The sequence below is a fragment of the Ursus arctos genome, unplaced genomic scaffold (assembly GCF_023065955.2).
Source record: "Ursus arctos isolate Adak ecotype North America unplaced genomic scaffold, UrsArc2.0 scaffold_36, whole genome shotgun sequence".
NCBI classification, from domain to species: Eukaryota; Metazoa; Chordata; class Mammalia; order Carnivora; family Ursidae; genus Ursus; species Ursus arctos.
The window spans coordinates 21230221-21255979 of record NW_026623050.1 but is presented as its reverse complement, the minus strand read 5'-3'; the positions used below and the strand labels follow the sequence as shown (position 1 = coordinate 21255979).

At 37.2% G+C, this 25759-nt stretch overlaps 1 protein-coding gene across 1 annotated transcript in view; it reads left to right on the top strand.

Moving 5' to 3' along the window:
- The window catches only part of MNS1 (meiosis specific nuclear structural 1), a 44972-nt gene that overhangs the window by 14380 nt on the left and 4833 nt on the right, over positions 1–25759 (top strand). Inside the window, exons 4-8 of the mRNA XM_026518547.4 lie at positions 11478–11580; positions 14214–14443; positions 15233–15449; positions 15549–15656; positions 22661–22918. Coding sequence (XP_026374332.1) covers positions 11478–11580; positions 14214–14443; positions 15233–15449; positions 15549–15656; positions 22661–22918 — 916 coding nt within the window. The remainder of the gene's footprint in view (positions 1–11477; positions 11581–14213; positions 14444–15232; positions 15450–15548; positions 15657–22660; positions 22919–25759) is intronic.

The window sequence follows — 25759 nt, the reverse complement described above, 5'->3', positions numbered from 1 at the left end:
ACAGTTAACACATAATTTTATGAAAGCAAAAACTATCTCATATAATTTGTATTTGAGTTAAGCAAAAACTAGCCCAAAGAGGAGATAAGAGATAGTCTTCCCTTATTAAATACATACCCAGTTCCTTGCTGACGCCAGTACAATTACAACAATCAAAGGTTTATAGCAACCAAGAGAATGCTGAATCAAGAAAAGGGCAACTTAAAAATGGTAGCAAAGCTTGTGGTGTTTTTTTACTTGTCCTTGCTCCATCCCCTCCCAGCTCTGAGGCAGTTTTGAAGGCAGTAGTAGCCCATATTGTGAGTATCTGTCCCTGGTTCTGGAGAGAGCAGAGCAGATCTTATTGGAAAATTATTGTGTATGTATGTTTTAACCTACTTGGGAGCCACCTGAAGGATTGACACAAGATGCTCATCTCTGTTTCACATAACTCCTAACCTACCCAGGCCAGAAAAGCATATGCTAACTCTGATAAGAATTTAATATCCAGAATATATAAGGGACTCCTACAGTTAAATAACAAAAGACAACCCAATTCAAAAATAGGCCAAGTACTTAGAGATTTCTCCGAAGAAGATAGACAGGGGGCAATAAGCACATGAGAAAAAATATTAGTCATTAGGGAAACTGCTAGGATAGCTAGAATAAAAATAATGGAAAATAAATGTTAGTGATCATGTGAACAAATTGGAACCCTTGGACATTGCCGGTAGGAATGTAAAATGGTGCAAGCACTGGGAAAACAGTTCAACGATTCTCAAAAAGTTAAATATACAGTTACCATTTGATCCAGTAATTCCACCCCTTGGTAGATACCCACAAGGATTAAAAACTGAGACTTAATCAGATGTTTGTACACTAGTGTTTAATGCAGCATTACTCATTATTCGTAATAGCCAAAAGGTGGAAACAGTCCAAATGTCCATCATCAGATGAACAGATAGACTTTGGTATACATATGCAGTGGAATATCATTCAGTCATGAAAAGGAATGAAGTTCTGATACATGCTGCAGTGTGACTGAACCTTGAAAGCAATATGTTAAGGAAGTAAGCCAGACACAAGAGGATAAATACTGTATAATTCTACTTATGTGAAATAACTAGTACAGGTAAATTTATAGAGACAAGTAGTTAGAGGTTACCAGGGGTTAGGGAAAGAGAGGAATGGGAGTTATTCCTTAAGTGAGTGCATCATTTCTGTTTAGAATGATGAAAAATTTCTGGAAATGGTGATAGATGCTTGTAGAACATTGTGAATGTAATTAACACCACTGAATTATATACCTAAAGTAGTTAAAAATGGCAATTTTTTATGTGTTCTACCACAAAAAGTTACAGGATTAAAAAAACCCCAAACTTACAGGGTTTAGCTAAAGCTGTTAAGAGTAATTTATAATCTGCAATGATTATTAGAAACAAAGGCTCCATCTGGAATTATTAGAAAATGAACAGCAAATTTCCATCTGGATGATAACAAAAAGAAGGTAGAAGAACAATAAGAACAGAAACAAATACATTAGAATGTGAGCATAAAGTAGAATCAGGCCAAGAACTGTGCCTTTAAAAAGGCTGCTAAGGGGCGCCTGGGTGGCACAGCGGTTAAGCGTCTGCCTTCGGCTCAGGGCGTGATCCCGGCGATCCGGGATCGAGCCCCACATCAGGCTCTTCCGATATGAGCCTGCTTCTTCCTCTCCCACTCCCCCTGCTTGTGTTCCCTCTCTCGCTGGCTGTCTCTCTCTCTGTTGAATAAATAAATAAAATCTTTAAAAAAAAAAATAAAATAAAATAAAAAGGCTGCTAAAATTGACAACCCCGATAAGAATGATAAAGTGTAAGAGAGAATGCATGAATAACCAATTTTTTAAAATTTATTTTTATTTTATTAATTTTTATTATGTTAGTCACCATTCAGTACATCCTTAGTTTTTGATGTAGTGATCCATGATTCATTATTTGTGTATAATACCCAGTGCTCCTTGCAATACATGCCCTCTTTAATACGCATCACCAGCCCATCCCAGTCCCCCACCCGCCTCCCCTCTGAAGCACTCAGTTTGTTTCCCAGAGTCCATAGTCTCTCGTGGTTCATTCCCCCTTCTGTCTACTCCCCCCTTCATTCTTCCCTTCCTTCTCACCGATCTTCCTGCTATTTCTTACGTTCCATAAATGAGTGAAACCATATGATAATTGTCTTTCTCTGCTTGACTTATTTCACTTAGCATAATCTCCTCCAGTCCCGTCCATGTTGCTGCAAATGTTAGGTAATCGTTCTTTCTGATAGCTGAGTAATATTCCATTGTATATGTGGACCACATCTTCTTAATCCATTCGTCTGTTGAAGGGCATCTCGGTTCCTTCCACGATTTAGCTATTGTGGACAATGCTGCTGTGAACATTGGGGTGCATATGGCCCTTCTCTTCACTACGTCTGTATCTTTGGGGTAAACACCCAGTAGTGCAATGGCTGGATCATAAGGTAGCTCAATTTTTAACTTTTTAAGGGACCTCCACACTGTTTTCCAAAGTGGCTGTACCAACTTGCATTCCCACCAATAGTGTAAGAGGGTTTGCCTTTCTCCACATCCTCTCCAACAATTGTTGTTTCCTGCCTTGTCAATTTTTGCCATTCTAACTGGCGTAAGGTGGTATCTCAGTGTGGTTTTGATTTGAATTTCCCTGATGGCTAATGATTTTGAACATTTTTTCATGTGTCTATTAGCCATTTGTATGTCTTCATTGGAAAAGTGTCTGTTCATATCTTCTGCCCATCTTTTGATTTGATTATTTCTTGTGTATTGAGTTTGAGAAGTTCTTTGTAGATCTTGGATACCAGTCTTTTATCTGTAGTGTCATTTGCAAATATCTTCTCCCATTCCGTGGGCTGCCTCTTAGTTTTTTTGACTGTTTCCTTGGCTGTGCAGAAGCTTTTTATCTTGGTGAAGTCCCCCAAGTTCATTTTTTCTTTTGTTTCTCTTGCCTTTGGAGATGTGTCATGAAAAAAGTTGCTGTGGCCGACGTCAAAGAGGTTGCAGCCTATGTTCTCCTCTCTGATTTTGATGGATTCCTGTCTCACATTGAGGTCTTTCATCCATTTGGAGTTTATCTTTGTGTATGGTGTGAGAGAGTGGTCAAGTTTCATTTTTTTGCATGTAGCTGTCCAATTTTCCCAGCACCATTTATTGAAGAGACTGTCTTTTTTCCACCGGATGTTTGTTCCTGCTTTGTCAAAGATTAGTTGCCCATAGGGCCGAGGGTCCATTTCTGGGCTCTCTATTCTGTTCCACTGGTCTATGTGTCTGTTTTTGTGCCAGTACCATGCTGTCTTTGTGATCACAGCTTTGTAGTACAGCTTGAAATCAGGCAACGTGATGCCCTCAGCTTTGTTTTTCCTTTTCAACAATTCCTTGGCGATTCGGGGCCTTTTCTGTTCCACACAAATTTAAGGGCTGTTTGTACCTGCTCTTTGAAAAATGTCATTTGTATTTTGATCGGGATAGCATTGAAAGTGTAGATTGCTCTGTGCATAGACATTTTAACTATGTTTATTCTTCCAATCCATGAGCATGGAATGTTTTTCCATCTCTTTGTGTCTTCTTCAATGTCTATCAAGAGCGATCTGTAGTTTCTAGAATATAAATCCTTTACGTCTCTGGTTAAGTTAATTCCGAGATAGCATATGATTTTTGGTGCTATTGTAAATGGAATGGATTCCCTAATTTCTCTTTCTTCAATCTCATTGTTCATGTATAGAAATGCAGCTGATTTCTGAGCATTGATTTTGTATCCCGCCACATTACTGAATTGCTGTGTAAGTTTTAGTAATTTGGGGGTGGAGTTTTTGAGTTTTCCATATAGAGTATCATGTCATCTGCGAAGAGAGAGAGTTTGACTTCTTCTTTGCCGATTTTGAATACCTTTTATCCCTTTTTGTTGTCTGATTGCTGTTGCAAGGCCTTCTAGTACTATGTTGAATAATAATGGCGAAAGTGGGGATCCTTGTCGTGTTCCTGATCTTAAAGGAAAGGCTTTCAGCTTTTCCCCATTGAGAATGATATTTGCTGTAGGCTTTTCATAGATGGTTTTTATGAGATTGAGGAATGTACTCTCTATCCCTACACTCTGAAGGGTTTTAATCAGGAAAGGATGCTGTATTTTGTCATATGCTTTTTCTGCATCAATTGAGAGGCTTATATGGTTCTCAACTCCTTTCTTGTTGATGTGATCTATCACCCTGATCGATTTGCGAATGTTGAACCACACTTGCATCCCAGGGATGAATCCCACTTGGTCATGATGGATAATCCTTTTAATGTACTGTTGGATCCTATAAGCCAGGATCTTGTTGAGAATTTTGGCATCCATATTCATCAGGGATATCGGTCTGTAATTCTCCTTTTTGATGGGGTCTTTGCCTGGTTTGGGGATCAAGGTAATACTGGCCTCATAGAATGAGTTTGGTAGTTTTCCTTCTGTTTCTATTTTTTGAAACAGCTTCAGGAGAATAGGTATTATTTCTTCTTTGAATGTTTGGTAGAATTCCCTGGTGAATCCATCAGGCCCTGGAGTCTTATTTTTTGGGAGGTTTTTGATCACTGCTTCAATCTCTTCATAATCAGTCTGTTTAATCAATTCCTCCTGTTGCAGTCTTGGTAGTTTATAGGTACCCAGGAAGGCATCCATCTCTTCCAGGTTGTTTAATTTATTGGCATAAAGTTGTTGATAAAAGTTTCTAATGATTCTTCCTATTTCTTTGGTGTTGGTGGTGATCTCTCCCCTCTCATTTATAATTTTATTAATTTGGTTCCTTTCTCTATTCTTTTGAATAAGCCTGGCCAATGGTTTATCGATCTTATTTATTCTTTCAAAGAACCAGATTCTAGTTTTGTTGATCTGCTCTGCTGTTCTCTGGTTTCTAATTCATTGACTTCTGCTCTAATCTTGATCAACTGCCTTCTCATGCGTGGGTTAGGCCTGTTCTTCTGTTCCAGCTCTAGCTTCTTGAGGTGAGAATATACAAACTACATTTTAGATTTTTCTATTCTTTCGAGTGAGGCTTGGATGGCTATGTATTTTCCCCTTCGGACTGCCTTTGCAGTGTCCCATAGGTTTTGGACCGATGTGTTTTCATTCTCATTGGTCTCCGAAAATTGCTTAATCTCATCTTTAATTCCCTGGTTTACCCAATCATTCTTGAGCTGGATGGTTCTTAGTTTCCAAGTGTTTGAGTTTCTTCCAAATTTTCCCTTGTGATTGAGTTCCAATTTCAAAGCATTGTGGTCTGAGAATATGCAGGGAATAATCTCAGTCTTTTGGTATCGGTCGAGAACTGTTTTGTGACCCAGTATATGGTCTATTCTGGAGAACGTTCCATGTGCATTCAAAAAGAATGAGTATTCTGTTGTTCTGGGAGGTAGTGTTCTGTATATATCTATGAGGTCCATCTGGTCCAGTATGTCATTCAAAGCTCTTGTTTCTCTGTTGATTTTCTGCTTAGGTGATCTGTCTATTGCTTAGAGTGGAGTATTGAGGTTCCCTACTATTAATGAATTATTATCTATATGTCTCTTTATTCTGGTTAAGAGTTGGCTTGTGTATCTAGCTGCTCCCTGTTGGGGGGCATAGATATTTATAATTGTCGTATCCACTTGTTGGATACATCCTTTAAGAATAATATAGTGTCTTTCTGTATCTCTAACTACAGTCTTTAGTTTAAAATCTAATCTGTCTGATATGAGAATTGCTACCCCAGCTTTCTTTTGAGGTCCATTGGCATGAAAAATCGTTCTCCATCCCTTCACTTTCAGTCTGGATGTATCTTTAGGTTCAAGATGACTGTCTTGTAGACAGCATATGGATGGGTCATGTCTTTTTTTCCAATCTCCAACCCTGTGGCGTTTTATGGGAGCATTTAGGCCATTTACATTGAGAGGGATTATAGAGAGAGATGATTTTAATGATGTCATGTTGCCTGTGAAGTCTTTGTTTCTATAGATTGTAAATTTCTATTCTGTATCACTCATGGCGTCTTTTTACTTTTATAGAACCCCCCCCCCCTTAATATTTCTTGTAGGGCTGGCTTGGTGGTCACATATTCTTTCAGTTTCTGCCGGTCTTGGAAGGTCCTTGTCTCTCCATCCATTCTGAATGAGAGCCTTGCTGGATAAAGGATCTTTGGCTGCATGTTCTTCTCAGTTAGAGCTCTGAATATGTCTTGCCAACCTTTCCTGGCTTGCCAGGTTTCTGTAGACAGGTCTGACATTATTCTGATGTTCCTCCCTCTGCATGTGAGGATTCTCTTACCCCTGGCTGCTTTCAAGATTGTACCCTTGGATCTAATATTTGTGAATTGCAGTATTATGTGACGTGGTTTTGGTCTGTTCTCATTGACCTTGGGAGGGGTCCTCTCTGCCTCCTGGACATGAATGCTTGTTTCCTTGGCCAGATTAGGGAAGTTCTTAGCTACAATTTGTTCACATATCTCTTCTAGACCTCTTTCTCCACCCCTGCAGGGATGCTGATGATTCTGACATTGGAATGTTTCATTGAGTCAGTAATCTCTCGTAATCTACGTTCTTGAGATTGGATTTTTTTGAGCCAAGTTTCCGTTTTTACTTTCTCTTCTGCCATCCCATCTTCCAATTTACTAATTCGTTCTTCTGCCTCATTTACCCTGGCCGTCAGAGTGTCTAGTTTAGACTGCATTTGACTCATAGATTTTTAATTTCTGCCAGATTTGCTCTCATTTCTGCCCTTAGAGATTCTATGTTCTTGTTAATATTTTCGTCAATATTTTTTTCAGGCCTACACATCATCTTGACCATTGTTACTCATAACCAAATTGTCAGAAATGGAGTTCAATCCATTAGTTCTGTGGCAGAGGCCACAGTCTGTATCTTTTCTTTGTTGGGGGGCAGTCCTCCTCCTTGTCATTCTGATGAGTGGTTGCGGGTTGCACAGAGTCCAAATTATTAGACAGGACCCAGGCAATGTGCACTTGTTTTATAGGAACCTTAGGGATGTGGGCTTCTTGATTTTTCAGCCTGCCTTCTGGGGGCAGGGGCCTGCCACGCCGATACTCAGGCAACCCTGTTTGGGTAGAGTTGCCCTGCCCCCCCGTAAGAGGGGGTGGGGATGGGCACAATGTGAACCCGTATTTCCAGGCTTTTGTTCTCTGGCGGTTTTCCCTGGCGGTTTTCTGTGATTCTTCTGAGAGTCAGAGCAGCAGTGGCCATATCCTCGCCTCTGTCTCAGAACAGAGATCGCAGTCCGCTCTCCATGAGCTCTCCTGGCCACTTTAATTCTGTTTCTGTCAGTGCTGCTAAAAACCCTGCAGCGTCCCGGGCTGTGCGCCCCACAGCCGTTCTCCCAGCCCTCGCTTGCAGGGCTGGCACATCTCTGTCCTTTGTGCTTCTAACACTGCTAGCTGCCCCCGGTTCCCGTGCGTGCTCGGGAGCGCTGGTTTTCAGTCTGGTCGCACACGTGCTCCCGAGCTCCCCGTCTCAGTCTCATTTCTTGGTGGCTGCCGGTCCAGGAATCTGGCCCGTTCCCCAGTGCAAGTGGCTACTGCTTCCTGGCGCCCGAGTGTGGCGGCTCCCTCCCCCTTCCGTTTATCCTCCGATATCTTTGCGCGGTTTCTTGGCTTCCTGCTTTGTACCTCAATACTCAGCGTTGGAGATGTTCGTTTGTAGAGATCCAGATGTATCTTCGTCTGGGGCTGATTTCGTGGGTGTTCAGGATGGTCTGGCAGATATCCAGCTCGATTCAGGGGACCAGCTGAAGAAATGTTCCCTAGTCCTCTGCCATCTTTTTCCTGAATAACCAATTTTAGGAATGGATGATAGGTTATCACTGTAGATTTATGCAAATATTTGCTAGATCATAGGATATTGTGATCTTTTTGATACAAATAAATTTGGAAATTTAGATAAATTTGTAAATAGAACATTTTACCAAACTGACTGGCATAAGTTGTAACAGAAACCTAAATGTTTCTATAAATTTTAGAGATATTACATCTATAATTAACCTTGTTCACAAAGAAACCTACATGGCTTGGTGATTGGTGAATTTTACCAAACACTCAAATGATAACACTAGTCTCATGTAGGTTTGCAGAATGGCAAAAGAGGGAACACTTCCCAATTGATTTTAATCAGATCAGTACCCGAATAGGATAAAAAATTATAGAGTAATTTTTCTCTTGAATTTAGCTACTGTAATCTGAAATTAGTATCAAATCCAATGGCATGTGAGAAAGATATTCCATCTGACTAAATTTAACTGATCCTAGGAATACAAAGTTGGTTTAACTAGAAAATCAATAAATGTAATTCATCCCGTTAAGAGAATATAATAGAAAAACCATATGAGCAGAAAAAGCCAATTGATATAAATCAACATCATTCTAAGATTTAAAGAAGAATTAGGAAATTAGGAATAAAATGGAGTTTACAGTAACATCATACTTAATGGTAAACATGAAACACTTTACGTCTATTAAGACAGGGATGCTTGCTATAGTATCTTCTACTTATCTTTGTACTGGACATAACTAGCCAGTGCAATAATGCAAGAAAAGTAAATGAGAGGTGTTAGGATTGGCAGTAGAGAAATAAAACTTTATTCCCAGATGATATGATTGTGTATGTAAAAAATCCAGAAGAATCTATGTATAAATTGTAAGTTCAGCAGTGTTGTTGGATGTGACGTCAATATACATTAATTGTATTTCTGTAAATCAACAACTAGAGAATGAAATTTTCAAAATAATTTGTGCAAGAGCATAAAAAATTCCTAATGAAAGAGGTATAAAACCTCAACACTGAAAGAAAACGAAAATAAACCATTATCAGTATAGTTTTTAAAAACCTAAGTAATTGGAAGGATATACCTTGTTTATTGAAGACTCAGTATTGTGAACATGTCAATACTCTCCAGATTGATTTTTAAATTCAGTATCATCCTAATCAGAATCTCAACCAGTTTAATTGTGACACTTGACAAGTTTATTCTAAAATGTATACGGAAATGCAAAGTACCAAGAATGGCTAAGAAGACCAAAACTGGACACTTATTCTCTAGGATATGAAGAATTATTATAAAGCTACAATAATTACGATAGTGTGGTTTTAGCACAGAATAAACAAACGGATCAATGGAATAGAATGGAGCAGATCTTCTCACCCAGAACATTTAAACCCTAATGGCCTAAGGCATCTGTCACCTGTAATGAATTAACTAACCTCTTATCGTTCTAAACAATACCAACTATATACTGTCTATGAGAAAATTGAAATATAGTCTTCTGTGGGGCTTAATTCCCTTATGGAACCCCAGTTTGAGGAAGAATGGGATGTATTCAAAAACAGATCCATGCATAGATGCACACTTCAACTTTATGACACTGCAGAGCACTGTCACTGCTCTGGTACTGCAGAGCATTCAGAAATGCACAGTTTTATAAAATGGCACTGGATCAATTCAGTAGCCATATGTACAAAAACGAACTTGATTTTCACTTCACACTACATACAGAAATCAGTTCTTGAATGATTGTAGTCTAAAAGTCAATGGTGAAACAACGTTTTGAGAGACTAATATAAGAAAATACCTTTATGTCTGTGCAGTAGGCAACATTTCTTAAAACATGACACAGAAGTCATTGACAATGAAGAAAAAGATTGGTGACTTAGAATACTTCTCTTCACCTAAAGAAACCACAGTGAGAGTAAGTACAGACTATAATAAAATATTGCAATGCATATAAGCAAAAGACTTGAGAATATATAAAGAACTTTATGCAACAATAAGACGTAGACAATTTAGTCTAAAAATGGGCAAAAAATATTGAAAACTTCACAGAAGATGTAGAAATGACTCAAACATATGAAAAGGTCTATTTCATTTTAATAATAGGGAAACAAAACCCCAGTGATTATTACACACCCATAAGAGTGGTTAAACTGAAAAAGAATGACAAGACTAAAAAGTGTTGCTGGGATGTGTGGCAGTGGGAGTGCTTAAGCACTATGAATGTAAAGATGTGCAAAGCATTGGAAAGCTGGCATTTTCTACTACATTTGAACACAGCCTACCCTGCGACTCAGAAATTTCACTCCTAGGTATATATCCAGTAGAAATGTGTGTACTTGTCCTTCAAATGAAAGTCATTTATTTGCATGTTAGTTATTTGGAATTTGGTGCACTGTGTTTTGGAGAGGTAATACCGTAAATTGTGATTGGCTTCATACGTTGGTTTACAAATACTAATACCTAACTCCAACAAAAACCCTTGTAAATATATTGCAGGCTGTTAGAATAAAATATGTAGACTACCTAGAAACTTAATCCTCATTTATATTATTTTTATGAAAGAAAGCAATCTTGTGTCATAAACATTTACACCTACAATAGTAAGGGCAAGAAGGATACATCACAACACCAAGAATAGCTCTCCTCTTACCCACGATGACTGTCTCTTTGGAGGTATAGGGTACTTGTAGCTTGTTGATAATTAGGTGAGTGCATCTGTTCTAGTGAGAATGAAGATGTGCTCAGGGCACCCGGGTGGTACAGTTGGTCAAGCATCTGACTCTAGGTTTCAGCTCAGGCCTTGATCTCAGAGTTGTGAGATCAAGCCCTGTGGGCTCTAGGCCCAGTGCACAGTCTGCTTCAGACTCTCTCTCCCTCTGCTTCCCCCACCCCCACTCTCTCTGTCTAAAATAAATAATAAATCTTTTAAAAAAGAATTAAGATGTGCATCTAATTAACATCTAAGGACCCTTCCAACTCAGAATTCTCATATTCGGAATTATGACGGCACATTAAAATGGAAAGGTGTATATGGCATATTGTTCTCCACTATAGCTAGGGAAGGGATAGATTCAAAAGCAGTTTAGAGATTATCTGGGGGCAATCCTCATTTTTAACAGATAAGTAAACAAGTCCAGAGAAATGAAGCAAACTTGCCCATAGGGTCATTCCTCTTCATCATCATCATCAAAAAATAGTTACCATTCATGGTGTTTACTGTGTAACATGTACTTTTCTAAGCTTTTTATATACATTAACTATGGAATTACATAGCTACACAAAACCGAGGTACAAAATTTAAGTAACTTGCTTTAAACCACTCCACTATAGTTCTTTCAGCTCGATAGCATTAGTAGCTGGACAGAAGTTTTAACCAATATTGATAAAGCATCTTCTCTGTGTCACACTCTGGCAAAAAGATTGTTAGTGATGATTATTGGAAATAAAAGTGTTGATTTGTCTGGAAAATTAATTATAAAATGCCTCATTTCATACGCATTCTGATTTTTCTTTGGGTGAAGGGAGGAAAGGATATTGTTTTCAAGGTATTTAATAATAGCTTTTACAAATTTAGAAAAAAGTTTTTAAATTTAGAATATAGACTTTTAAAATATTAAGAGAAATATGGTCCTCAATTTTAAATTTCTTTTTTTTTTTAAACAGTATTGAGCTCAGAGAATTGGAGAAGAAATTAAAAGCAGCTTACATGAATAAAGAAAGGGCAGCTCAGATTGCAGAGAAGGATGCCATTAAATACGAGCAAATGGTAATCATGTTTCTGGTCATTATGTTTTCTATGTTTTTAGCTAAATTTAGGAAACCAAAAATAGACCAATTTTGTGAAAATTGCTACATACTATAAAGAATTTACACTGCTAGTTTTCCTAAATACTTTTATACTTTTCAGATCCTTAAGGTACAGGAACTCATAGATTATTTAATAGTGAGCCTTGTTTAATTTAATGTTAGAGCCTTTCAGAGACACAAAGAATGAGGTTGCTGTTTAGAATGAATAGCTATATTCAGTAAGTCCGAGCATTCCTTGTGGTCTCTTACTGAGTATTTGACAAACCAATACAGTACAAGTTGTTAGTGTGATCAATATATTTTAGAAGGTTATTATATTTTGTATTTGTTAAATGTTTCAAAAATTACAGTGTTTTATAATTTTAGGCAGAAAACTTGCCTGTTTTGTAAGTAGCTATGTCTTCTTCCCCTGTTTCTATTTTTGTCCCCTTTTCTAACTCCTGACATACTGCCAAGTTCAGGGAAAGAGTTATTCTTGGGCAGAGGAGTTTCAGACACACTCAACAGTAGTGTTATACAGTAAATGTAGAATAGGGTTTATTGAGTTAACACTTAAAAGCAGGTGCACACCATCACTTGAGTGCTCATGGTCCCACGGAAGGGCTAGATGTAGATGAAAAGTTCTGACTGCAACCTTACATGGTCTTGTAAGTTCCTTTATCTTGTTTTTGTATTATTGTGTAGAGCATTTTGGTGGTAGAGTTTCCTCTCTCCTAGATCCCTTTCAAAGACGTTATGTAGCTATTAAAGAGAAGAGGTAGAGGGAAATGTTCTGGCTTTCAAAGTTGGTCTGAATATAGTATAGGTTAAAAAGAAAAAAGCAAGCTGTAAGTTAGAGAGTAATATGTATCACAGACCAACTTTTTTTTAAACCTGTATGTGCATTTTATCAACCGATGTGTGATATCAACACACACATATTGACGCACACATACAATTAGAGGAATAATATCAAATATTTAACCAGCGCAGTGTGATATAGACATCTCATACGAGGAGATGCTGGCCATAGCGATGTGTGGGTGCATGTGTGTTAGAATAGGAAAAGTCTGGAGCGTTACACAGCATGCTACTGACTGGGATGGCCTTTGGTTTGGTAGGTTGTAGAAAAGCATGAGGAGACTTCATTTCCTAGGACATGTAGTTCTTTTCTAAGCTCGCAAAAATAAAGTAGAACGTAAACAATGTGCTCTTTGGCTAGCAGCTGGCAGTTTTATCCTAATATTTGAGGTTTCTCAAAGCAATTGTACATTTTAATCTGACTCCTTAAAGAATTGACACTATTTTCTAAATAAAATTGGTCCACAAAACTTAAACTCAAATAGTCTTAGAACTTGACTAGGTGTTGAGACATTTAGGTGCTAGTTTGGGCTCTGTCTTTCTGAGCTTTAGCCGTATCTGTGAATGAGAATATTGTATCTCTATAAGCGTATGGCAATGTGTACATAAGTGTTTTTATCATTTCTCATTTTTTTAAAGAACCTGGTATAGCATATGATAAGAAAATAGAAGCAGAGAAGGAGTTTTGGTCAAGTCCTGTTAATCGCGTATATGGTTAAAGGCGTCAATTAGATCAGGAATGGCACTCAGCATTCATATTTTAATCTGTTTCTCCTTGTCTGTTTGATGCTATTAACCTATTCTAGCATTGGATTATGATCATAATGGTAAAAGGTAATAAAAATTGCCTCAGCATATTTAATTTATAACTTACTTGGTTAATGATTTCAAAATGCTCAAAACAAATAAGGGGTTTAACGTAGTTAAGAAGCAAGATTGTCTCTAACTCAGAATGGTCTTGAATGAGTGAGTTAAAAGCTACAGAAAACAGGGCCGCCTGGGTGGCTCAGTCGTTAAGCCTCTGATTTCGGCTCAGGGCGTGATCCTGGTGTTTCAGGATCGAGCCCCACATCAGGCTCTTCCGCTATGAGCCTGCTTCTTCCTCTCCCACTCCCCCTGCTTGTGTTCCCTCTCTCACTGGCTGTCTCTCTCTCTGTCCAATGAATAAATAAAATCTTAAAAAAGCTACAGAAAACAGACACAGTGGTGTATATGACTCTTTTAAGTTAAATGATTATAAAGGGCATTTAATAAATGAGAAATGAGAGACTTCAAAGGCCAGTGGCAAGAAATTAGGTTTAGGCTGGAAGAAACATGAGAGCTGCTCAGAGCTGTTTAATGGTAGATCTGTCTGAAAAAGAGTACGATCCTTGTTGTAAATGGCAGCTGACGCACAATGGAGCTAAAAATTGCCTATATCCACTTTTAAATAAAAGAAAAAGAGGACTGCTGCTTTTTAAACATAGCACGAGTCAAGTACTTCTATTTGCCGGTTTTCAAATGTGGAGTTATCAGTTATCCTTATCCTGTATTTCCTTGAGACCTACTTGAAGGAATGGGAAAGCCTCTTTAGGGTTTGACTCCTCACTCAAACCCTTCAGGTGACAGTAACTTTCTTTAGCTTTTTATCTCAACAGATGGAAATATTTTATGCAATAGGCTTTATAATATTTCATTACATCTGTTTTGAAATATTCTATCATACTGTGCACGCATTTGAAAACGGAAAGATGAATCTTGTTTTAAAAACAGAAACGTGATGCTGAAATAGCTAAAACCATGATGGAAGAACACGAAAGAGCAGTAAAGGAAGAGAATGCTGCGGAGGACAAACGGAATAAAGTAAAAGCACAGTATTATCTCGACTTAGAGAAACAACTTGAAGAACAAGAAAAGAAAAAGCAGGAAGCGTATGAGCAGTTACTAAAAGAGAAACTCATGATTGATGAAATTGTTAGGAAAATCTATGAAGAAGATCAATTGTAAGTTTATCCCAGCTTCTTTACATGCCTAAACATTGAGATGCGATTTATCTTAAGTTTGTTTTGAAGATGTAAAGCAACTGAACAGTGCCTAGTACATAGTAAGTCCTCAATAAATGTTACAGTTATATAAACTGAGATCAACTTGTTTCTTTGTAAGTATGATAATTACCTGATAACAAATGTTTATTAAGTAACAGAATGATTAAACCTTTGTTTTTCTTAAGTATGCCCATATCATGTCAGAGGACTTGTATTCTGATCATTTCTTTGCGAGACAGCTGAAGTATAGAGTGCTGCTGGGCTTATGCAGACAGGTTGTTGGCCTTTTTGAAGTGAGATGCATAAAACTTCATTAATAGCTTAGAGGAGAGGTGTAAGTAGTATTTTACTTAGAAGATTCATACCTATCATTATATTTCATGGCACATAGTGGATATTCAAAATGTTTGTGGTATTAATGAATGAATAAACTCTTAAGTAGAAAAGCTGTGGGGTGCCTGGGTGGCTCTGTCAGTTAAGCATCCGACTCTTGATTTCAGCTCAGGTCATGATCTCAGGGTCGTGAGATCGAGCCCCACGTCAGGCTCCATGCTCAGTGGCGAGTCTGCCTGAGATTCTCCTTCTCCCTCTGTCCCTCCCCCTGCTCGTGCTTGCTCTCTCTCTCAAATAAGTAAATAAATAAAAAGAAAAACTATTTTTGCCCACATTATTATCAACTGAAGGAAATGACGCATTTTTCAATATTATTTCTCTTACTGTAAAACTGCACTCACTATTGCTTTTTAGGGAAAGACAACAAAAGTTAGAAAAAATGAATGTAACTCGAAGGTATATAGAAGAGTTTCAGAAAGAGCAGGCTCTCTGGAGAAAGAAGAAACGTGAAGAGATGGAAGAAGAAAACAGAAAAATCATAGAATTCGCCAACATGCAGCAACAAAGAGAAGAAGATAGGATGGCAAAAGTTCAAGAAAATGAGGAAAAAAGGCTACAGCTTCAGAACACGGTATTAAAATAACCACTTTAACGTTGGAGAAATTCTGAAATACTTGTTACAGAATTTGTTTCCTATTAACGTTTGTGTGTTTCTTTAAAAATTTAATAGCTGACTCAGAAATTGGAAGAAATGCTGCGGCAACGTGAAGATTTGGAACAAGTGAGACAAGAATTATACCAGGAAGAACAAGCCGAAATACATAAGATGAAACTAAAAGTAAGTTTTGGAAGGAAAGAATGATTAACATAGAGAAGAATACATTTTGAGATGAAGCAGTAGAAAAATGGTAGATCTAAACCCAACCACATTGATAATTACATTATGTGTAAATAGTGTAAACGCTAAAATTGGGGGCGCCTGGGTGGCTGAGTCAGTTAAGCGTCTGCCTTTAGCTCAGGTCATGATCCCAGGGCCTGGGATTGAGCCCCACATCAGGCTCCCTGCTCATCGGAGAGCCTATTTCTACCTCTCCCTCTGCCCCTCCCCCTGCTTGTGCACGTGCTATTTCTCTCTCTCTCTCTCTCTCTCTCTGTCAGATAAGTAAATAAAAGCTTTAAAACAAAACAAAACCCTATTAGAAGAAAAATTTTCAGGCTGGATAAAAAAGCTAGACCTAGGCAGCAGTTAACAAACAGCATAAAAGGTGTGATTCAGCTGTCTTATCTGTAAGAAACACAATTTGAATATGAAGACATATAGTTTAAGTACAAAAGGATGGAGAGGGCTATACTAAAAACTAATCAAAAGCAAGTTAGGATGGAAATCGTGATGCTAATAGGGTAAATTCATCTAGCGGATATAACAGCCCTAAAGGTGGATGAACCTTTGTAAAGCTTCAAAATGGTTGAAATAAAACTGAAAAGAGAAAGAGACAAATCTATAATTATAGGTGAAGATTTCAATATTCCTTCTGATGAGTATACTGAATAAGTAGTCAGAAAACCCCAGGACATAGTGTTGAATAATATATTCTGACCTCAGGTTAGGAGGACTTCCAGTTTTCTAGTTGGGTTGTTTGTTCGATGATTGTAGAGGTTTGAGAGTTCTTTATGTATTCTAGATGCTCGTCCTTTGTCAGGTGTGCAGGTTTACAGAGATTTTCTCTTAGTCTGTAGCTTGTCTTTTCATCTTCGTAGCAGGGTCTTGCTCCAAACAAATCTTTTCAGTTACTATGAGGTCCAGTTGACCAATCTCAATTTTTATAGATAATTTGACATCAATTCTAGGAAGTTTCTGCCTAAATCCTGAAGAATTTTTTTTCCTAAAACTTTATTACTTTTACATATGAATCTGTGATCTATTTTCAGTTAATATCTTATATAGGGTATGAAACTTGGGTTAAGGTTTTTGCTTTTGGATGTTCAGTTGCCCCATACCATTTGTTGAAAAGATTTTCTATCCTACATCTAATTGCTTTTGCAACTTTATTAAAACGTGGTTGAGTATATTTGTATGGGTTTTGTTCTGTTGACCTATGTATCTGTCCCTCCACCAATACCACACAGTTTTGGTTACTGTAGCTATATAATCATTCTTCAGATTTACTTTATCCTTTCCATATACACTTTAGAATAATCTTATCTCTATCTACAAAAATAGCCTTCTGGGATTTTGATAGGCATTACATGAAGTCTAAGTATCAATTTGGGGAGAATTGACATGTTCACTATGTTGAATCTACCAGTCCATGACCATAGTAGGATTCCCACTTATTTAGATCATCTTTGAATATTTTCCTCACTGGTTTATAGTTTTCAGCATACAAATCCTATATATGCTTTGTTAGCACATTCCATTTATGATGAAATTTTAATTTCAGTGTCCACGGACTCATTAGTGAATTAACTGTTTTATATTTATCTTGTATCTCACAACCTTGCTGTATTCACTTAGTAACTTTAAGAGGTTTTTTTTTTTTCCTGTATATAGCTAGTCATGTTTTCTGCGAATGGGGACAGTTTTATTTCTTCATCTGTATTGGTTTTATTTCCTTTTCTTACTTTATTGTACTGGCTAAAACTTTTAGCATTGGCTACCACTATGTTGAGTAAGAGTGAGGTGATAGACATCAACTTTCTTTGTTGCCTATTTAAGGGGAAAGCATTCTGTTAATTGTACTTTGTTTTGTGGATAGATGCTCTTTATTAAGTTGAGGAAGTTCTCTTCTATCCCTATTTTTCTGAAGGTTTTTATCATGAAGGAATATTAAATTTTGTCAGATGCTTTTTCTACATTTATAGATAAGATGTGCTTTTTCTTCTTTACCCTGGGGGATTACATTGATTTTTTTGAATACTGAACCGGTCTTCATTCACTGGAATAAATCCCACTTTGCACTGGTGTATAATTCTTTTAATATATGGCTGGATTCTATTTTCTGATATGCTAAGGATTTTTTCATCCATATTCATGAGGAATATTGGTTTTTAGTTTTCTGTTTTTATACTGGTGTCAAATTAATAATATTTTCATAAAATAAATGGGGAGGTGTTCCCTCTTCTATCTTCTGGAAGATTGTATAAAATTAGTTTTAATTCTTCATTAAACATTTGGTAGACTCTCTAGGGAAACCATCTGGCCCTGGAGTTTTATTTTTTGAGTTTTAAATTATTTATTCAATGTCCTTAATAGTTATAGGGCAATTCAAATGATTTTCATTTTTCGTTATATTAGTGACTTGTGGTTAAGGAAGTTATCCATTTTGTCTCAGTTGTATTATGTGTGTAGAATTGTTCATACTATTCCCTTATTATCCTTTGGATGTCTGCAGGGTCTCCAGTGCTAGCCCATGTTTCATTTCTGATATTGGTAATGTGTTTCTATTTTTGGTCACTCTTGCTTTTGGTTTTTCAAGTTCACTGACTTTTAATATCGGCTTTCTTGAAGTATAATTGACATATAAAATTGTAAGATATTTAAAGTATACGTTATGGTGATTTGATATATGTTTACTTTGGGAAATGATTCTCTCCAGCTAGTTAATTAACATCTATCACCTCACACATTTATCTTTTTGATGAGAGCATTTAAGTTGTACTCTTAGCAAATTTTAGTTCTATAATACCGTGTTATTAACTACACTTACATTAGCTCCTCAGACCTTATTCATCTTATAGCTGAACTTCGTACGCTTTTACCAACCTCTTCCAATTTCCCCTGCCCGCCAGCTTATTATTTTCTGTCTTATTATATACAAAAATTAATGAGACAAACAAAAAAGCTGAAACTACAAAATTTCTAGAAGAAAACAGCAGTAAGACTTTATGACTTTGAGAAGGGTGAAGATTTTTTAGTAGGATAAAAAAGGCATGATCCATAAAGGAAAAAGAAATTGAAATTGGGTTTCATCAAAACTAAGAACTTCCTAACACTTAGGAAAATGTAAATGCGAGCCACAGTGTGGAAAACAGTATTCCCTACATGTATCTTACAAAAACCTTTTATTCAGAATGTAGAAAGATTGCTTATAACTCAATAATAGAATATAAAGAACCCAGTTTTTTTTAATGAGCAAGAAGTCTGAACAAACATTTCATAAAACAAATATACGAATAGCCAATATACAATAAATTGTTAGCTATTAGTATTTTTAATATTTTTCAGCTGTATCAAAACAGATCATTTTAGATATACTTTTTCATCAGGGAGGAGGGAATAGATACCGTGTATTGATATCAAAACCAATTGCATGTATATTCTTGATTAACTGCATATAAGAATATAAAATATGTACATTTCTTTTTAAAAACAACTTAATGTAATCGATTTAGATATATCTAATATCAAATTACCCAAAAAAGTTAAGAATAAAATGATGGATGAAGGTATATATGAACAAATGGGAAGCAGACAGGCAAGGTCATCATCACAAAAGTAGAACATCAAATGAATCCCAGATATCACAGATGAAAGGTATAATCGACAAGATATTGCAGAATAAACATTTAATTTTCTGTGAAACATTGGAGAGTTAATAGCTTAAAGTTACATACTTCAAAGAAAGTCTGTCAGAATAACACAAGGGGAAATGGTGTTTAACACCACTATATTTTCATTTTTTAACTGAGAATCTAAAAATATTGTTTTCATCTATTGGTTGAAGAGGAAATCTGCAGGTAATTTAGAGGATCAGATTACTACATATCAAAATCTTATCAGATTTATAAAACTGATCTCTGAGGCAATTCATTATTAAACAAGAAACACAGGTAAAACTTATCTAGGCAGCCAACTCAGTAACTTAGAAAAACAATACAAATTCAAGTATGAGGCAAGAATATGGAAGGAAATCATAAAGACACAAGTGGAAATTTCCTAAAAGTCAGGAAAATACATTAGCATTAATTAATCTTACTTAGTATTGGGGGGCAGGGCTTTTACTCTGGAAAAACTTTAAAGAAAAACAAAACCAAATTGAGAAGACTAACGGGTCTATATAGGAAAAAGATTAGAATATAGTGAAAGGTGGGGCGCCTGGGTGGCACAGTCAGTTGAGTGTCCAACTCTTGGTTTCAGCTCACGTTTGTGATCTTACAGTTGTGAGATGGTGAGATGGAGTCCCACGTCGGGCTTCATGCTTAGTGTGGAGTCTGCTTAAGATTCTCTCTCCCTCTCTCTCTGCCCTCCCCGCTCTACTCTAAAATAAATCTTTTTTTTTTTTTTTTAAAGATTTTATTTATTTATGTGACATACAGACAGCGAGAGAGGGAACACGGCAGGGGAGAGGGAGAGGAAGAAGCAGACTCCCAGCCCAGGAGCCTGATGTGGGACTCGATCCCAGAACGCCAGGATCACGCCCTGAGCCAAAGGCAGACGCTTAACGACTGCACCACCCAGGCGCCCCATAAATCTTTTTAAACAAATAGTGAAAGGGTCATTCAACTGTATACTCAACAAACGGGAAAAATATTCATGGTACAATTTTCTGCATAGAAAACATAGTGATTTCAAAAAAATGTAGAAAAAGCAGATAAGATCACTAAGGATATATCCTATGTGAAAAGCTTTTCGTGCCTTGCCTCATACCCTCTTAGCCCCACCTTTGATTTCCGTGACAGCTGTGGAGGACACTTGTGAGGCTTTACACTGACTCTGCTGACAGATTCCTAAAGTGTGGTGGTGTTGGTGAGGGCCAGAGTTAACACCCTCTGGGGCATCCCTCAACCAACAGGGGACAGAAATGAAGGGGTAGATGCTTCTTCCTGTCAGCCTTGGGGACTGACCTGAAAGGTGCTACATGCATTCCTTACAAGGTCCTGGCAGGCTTAAGCCATAGTTGCCCACATAAGAACCAGTTCAGTGATGCACCCATGTGTTAGGACTTTTCTTTCTTCCCTATTTCTCTCTGCTTGTCCCTCACTGCTGCTTTCTGAGATCTTCTCTCATAAAATATGTGTATACAAATATTTGTGTAAGGCTCTGCTTTCAGAGGAGAACCCAGACCAAGATACCTCTAAAAGTTTCCAGCTTCAGAGTAGTTTTACAGCAAATTATTTCAGACCTTCAGTGAATAGCTATTTCTTAAACCACATTATAGGTTGTAAAATTATGCAGTCCATATTACATATATATAAAATCCTGATCCAGACAGATCAAAGAGTACAAGAACACTTTTCTAGTAGGAAAAAAAAAAAAAAAGTAATGAATTGTGTTTTGTTTTGCTAACACTTCCCTGATTTTTAGCCAGATGTCTTTACTATTGGTTGGATCAAACTCAAATTTGTATGGGAGATGGATGCCAGGAGACGTCAACAGTTCTTTTGGTTCAATGTGTGTTTTCTGTGTGCAATGTGTTACGATAAGCGCTAGAGGAATTCAGAGCTGAGACAATATGTGCCTTCACTGGGGCTTCTGACTTCTATATCATCCATGGCAGATGAACACAAACTATAATATCATAAAAACGCTGTGCTCAGCATCCCAATGTAAAATAATAGATATGATATATAAAATAATAAAAAAATATGCCATGGGTATATGAAATAAAATTAAATGTTGGGAAAATTAAATGGTATCAAATGTATCAAAAAAGAGATATGCAGGAATTAGAGTGATTAGAAAAAGACTTTCTAGAGTTGGGATTTGAACAGATTAGATAGAACTAAGTGAGGAAAAAGAGGTTGAATATTCAAGACAATGAACAAAGTTACTTTAACTGATATTCCAGATTGACTCACTTAAAACCCACTCCTATCTTTTTTTCTTAGTTTATTATAAAGACTGTAAAGTTGAAACCACATTTCTCTTCCTTTAGCTAGAATTCTTCACAGGACCTAGGTTATCTCCCAAGTTGTCCTTGCACCTCAAGGTGTGAGGACAGAAGTGGGCAAAGTGAGGTTGCGGTCACATGTAGAAGACTGCGTCATTGGGAGTAGTTTTGGTAGAGTTACCAAAACGGAATTTCAGCCGTGATGGTTAACTCTACCAAAAATAGATACTAACCAAGATGGCGGCTGGTTCCCTGTCCCTCTCGGAGGTTCTCTATGCCACCTGCTGGCCCGTAGTAAATCCCTGATAGTTTGTGTTACCTGTAAAAACCCTGCCCATACAGCTGTTGGTAAGGCTGTATTCTGAATGCCTTGAGGATATGGCTTACCTCCTGGAAATTGTGTTAGAATTAGGCAAGGCTCGTTGAAGGAATTAAAATTTACATCAGTCCTAATTGGACAATTAAGCAAAAACAGGAAAATGTTACTGATAGAATCTAGGTGTTATATGGGTGGTCACTGTAAACATTTTTCAATTATGTTTGAAATTTTTTCTTAATAAAATGTTAAGAAAATTAAAGCTTGTAGGAAGAGACTTTAACTGCAACAAATTTGAATTTTCCCAAAAAACTTGTCACTTCTAGATTATTATTTTGAAAAATATTTACCAGTGATTTGAACTACAGTGAAAGGCAAGATTCTAGAATGATTCATAGTGGGTACAACTTTCACAGGTCAGATTTAAAACCTCAGGTGTGCAAAAAAATTTTATCAGCTCCTTCCAAAATATATACAAATTAAAATTTAAAAATAAAAGAAGGCAATCCAAAGGTAACATGTCATTTATCCAACGAGTCTTAAAAGGATGGGAAAGAGTGTTATCTTGAAAAGGCTTAATTTTTCAGTTTTATTTCATATTGTAACACTGCACTTGACCAAACTCTATCCACCCTTTCTTTATAAATCTGTAAAGAAACAGTTACTGAATTAATGTTTATATGGATTGTTGTTTAGGAGGAAGCAGAAGAGAAATTGAAAAAGCAAAAGGAGTTGAGGCAAAATTTTATAGAACAAATGGCCCTGAAGGAATTAGTACTCCAGGCTGCAAAAGAAGAGGAGGAGACCTTTAGAAAGGCTATGCTAGCTAAGCTTGCCGAGGATGATCGGATAGAACTGATGAATGCTCAGAGACAAAGAATGAAGCAACTAGAACACAGGAGAGCTGTGGAAAAACTCATTGAAGAGCGTCGCAACCAGTTCCTTGCAGACAAAGTAAGAAAAAGTGTCTTGTTATTATCACTGAACCAGCAATCAGCTCATCTGTTCCTCCACTAAACATTTAACTGAGACCTTTGTATGTGCCAGATGCTGTTGGATATGTGTTTCCTAATCATATGGTACAGACATTTTCTGACCATTTATTAATGCATCTGGAATATATTGATGCTTTCTATGTGCTAGACACTGGTTGGCTGGTGTTGAGAACATAAATACAACTAAGTCCATGATTATGAGTTTATGGTCTTGGTTAAGTATACAAAAACAATCATTATAAAGATAGGCCAAGTACGTGTGATAATAATTATACAGGTTCGGGCCTCTTGATATGGTAGAAGGGACACAGATCATGAATGCACTGGATGCTATTTTAAGGAAAGTAATTTTTACCCAAGGTTCCCACTGAGGAATTAAGTAAGCTACACGATCAGTTCTGCACTTGGAAGGATGACATGAGTAGGAGTATGGGGGGTAGAGTGAGGGGAGTAAGACAGGGAGACCAGTTAGGCCATTACTGTGGTAAGTCTGTGATAAGTGCGGAAAGCCCGTGCAAATGGGGAACAGGAGCCATCTGAGAGAGGGAGGGGGATAGGTTGGGTGGGGCTTGGTGACCAGTTAGGTGCGGAGAGGTGAGAGCAGGATTACGGCTGCTGCTCCTACTACTAAATACTGTTGCTTCCATCTGCAGTGAGCAGGTGAGGTCCTGACGAAGACAAAGAGATTTCAAGGGGGTATATAATTCCATTTTGTCCACATTGATTTTGAGGCCCCAGGGGGAGATTTCTTAGTTGGCAATGTAGATTTCAGAGTTGGAGAGGGAACTAGGTTTGTGCCTTTGGAGACTTCGATTTCTCTATTTTATGCTTCATTCATAAACCTCAAATAATACTTATATAATCTGCCTCACTAGATTGTTCAGCTTCAAGAACCAAATCAGATAATATGTAAGTGCTTTGTAAACATAAACAGCTCTAAATATGAAGAGTACAGATTAGGCATATTGTAAATATTTTTAATTAATAGAAGTAGTAGCAATAACAATGAACACTTATTGAGTGTTTACATGTGTCATTCACTATTCTGAGCTCATTACAAGCAAAGTGATAACTTTAAACTTTCAACCCCGTGAGTTAGGCACTATTCTACCCCCATTTTAAAGACGTGGGAACTGAGGCATAGAGAGATTAAATATATATATTGCTCAAGGTTTCACAGCAAGTAAGTGGCAGAGCAGGGATTAATAATTATCATAATGATGATCTTTTCCTGTATCGGTGGACAGGAAGAAATCTTGAGACATTCTTGTAATCAACAGATACTGACCTGCTGGGCATTCTGCTGAGTGTTAGTGAGGAAACCAAAATAAATAAAAGTTAATTCTGGTAGCCTCTAGGGTAGTGCAAAAATTAGGGTATAGATTCCCAAAAGACTCGATTATATATAAAATTATACTAAGAATACATTTCTTAAATGTAAAATGTAAACATTTATAGAATTTGGTAGTTGTAATTTACCAATTGTGCAATACAGTTGACCGATGAACAGCACAGGGGTTAGGGGTGCTGACACCTGCCCCTCACCCAAAGATCCATGTGTAACTTTTGACTCCCCCAAAACTTAACTGATAGCCTACTGATGACCAGAAGCCTTATTGATAACATAAAGGTTCAGTTAGCACTTATTTTATATGTGTATTACATCCTGCATTCTTAAAGTAAGGTAGAGAAAAGAAAATGTTATTAGGAAGAGAAAATACATTTACATACGGTACTATATCGTATTTATCGAAAAAAAACCTTACAGGTAAGGGGACCTGTGCAGCTCAAACCAGTGTTGTTCACAGGTCAACTGTATATTTATGGCAGAACTATGTGGGTTTACCCGGAAATACATAAAAGATGAATAAAAGCAGAAGGCTATTCTAAGTTGACAGCATATGGAATTACCACAATGAGAAACTTGAATGATAGGCAGAAGAATTTAGATATGATACAGTAGGAAACTGGTGATCATAACATGGTCTTTAGCAAGAGGAGAAGGCAGTAATTCAAGAAAGAGGTGAGGAGGACCTGGAATAGGTTCACAGAGCAATGGAAGAAGCAAGAAAGAGAAGAGTTTAAATATTTTTAAAGGAAGATGAGACTGCTATGGCTTTTTTGGATGTAGGATAGAGTAGAGGAAAGAGTCAAAATAACTCCAAGGTTTCAAATATGAGAAACTCAGAGAATACCAAGTGCTGTTACGTTTTGAGGTGGAACCAAAAGATATAATTACTTTAGTTTTAATCATTTTGGGTTTGAAACAGAAAAGCAAATTGAAAATATTCTGAAGGCAGCTGACCCAGAGGAGCAAAGCTTAGGTCAGATTTTCCTAGAAATACGTATCTGGCATTAAGTAGCACACAGAGAGGTTCAAGCTAAGATGATTCCTCTAAAGAATATATTATAATGAGAAACAAAGGGCAAATCAAGTCTTGGGAGTAGAAGCAGGAGGAAAAAAACGACGACGATACCAAGAGCTGGTTAGAAAGGCAAGAGAATCTGGTGTATCACAGAAAACCGAGAGAGATCCGCTCTTTTACCTGCTCCATGAAATGTTGGAATACGTTGGCTCTTCTCTATTCTTATTTCATGCCACAGTTCTGTTGCCATATTTCCAGATGTCTAAGTGACATAGCTGGAAATTTTGTAGATGCCTTAGCATTTAGGTTTCCAAAAGTGAACATTCCAGACAAACCTTTTCATTTCTGTAGCCTGAATCTTGGTTAAAGACCACATATTCAGTTAGTCACCTAAGTCTATGACCTTAGACTCATTCCTGGATTTTTACCCATTT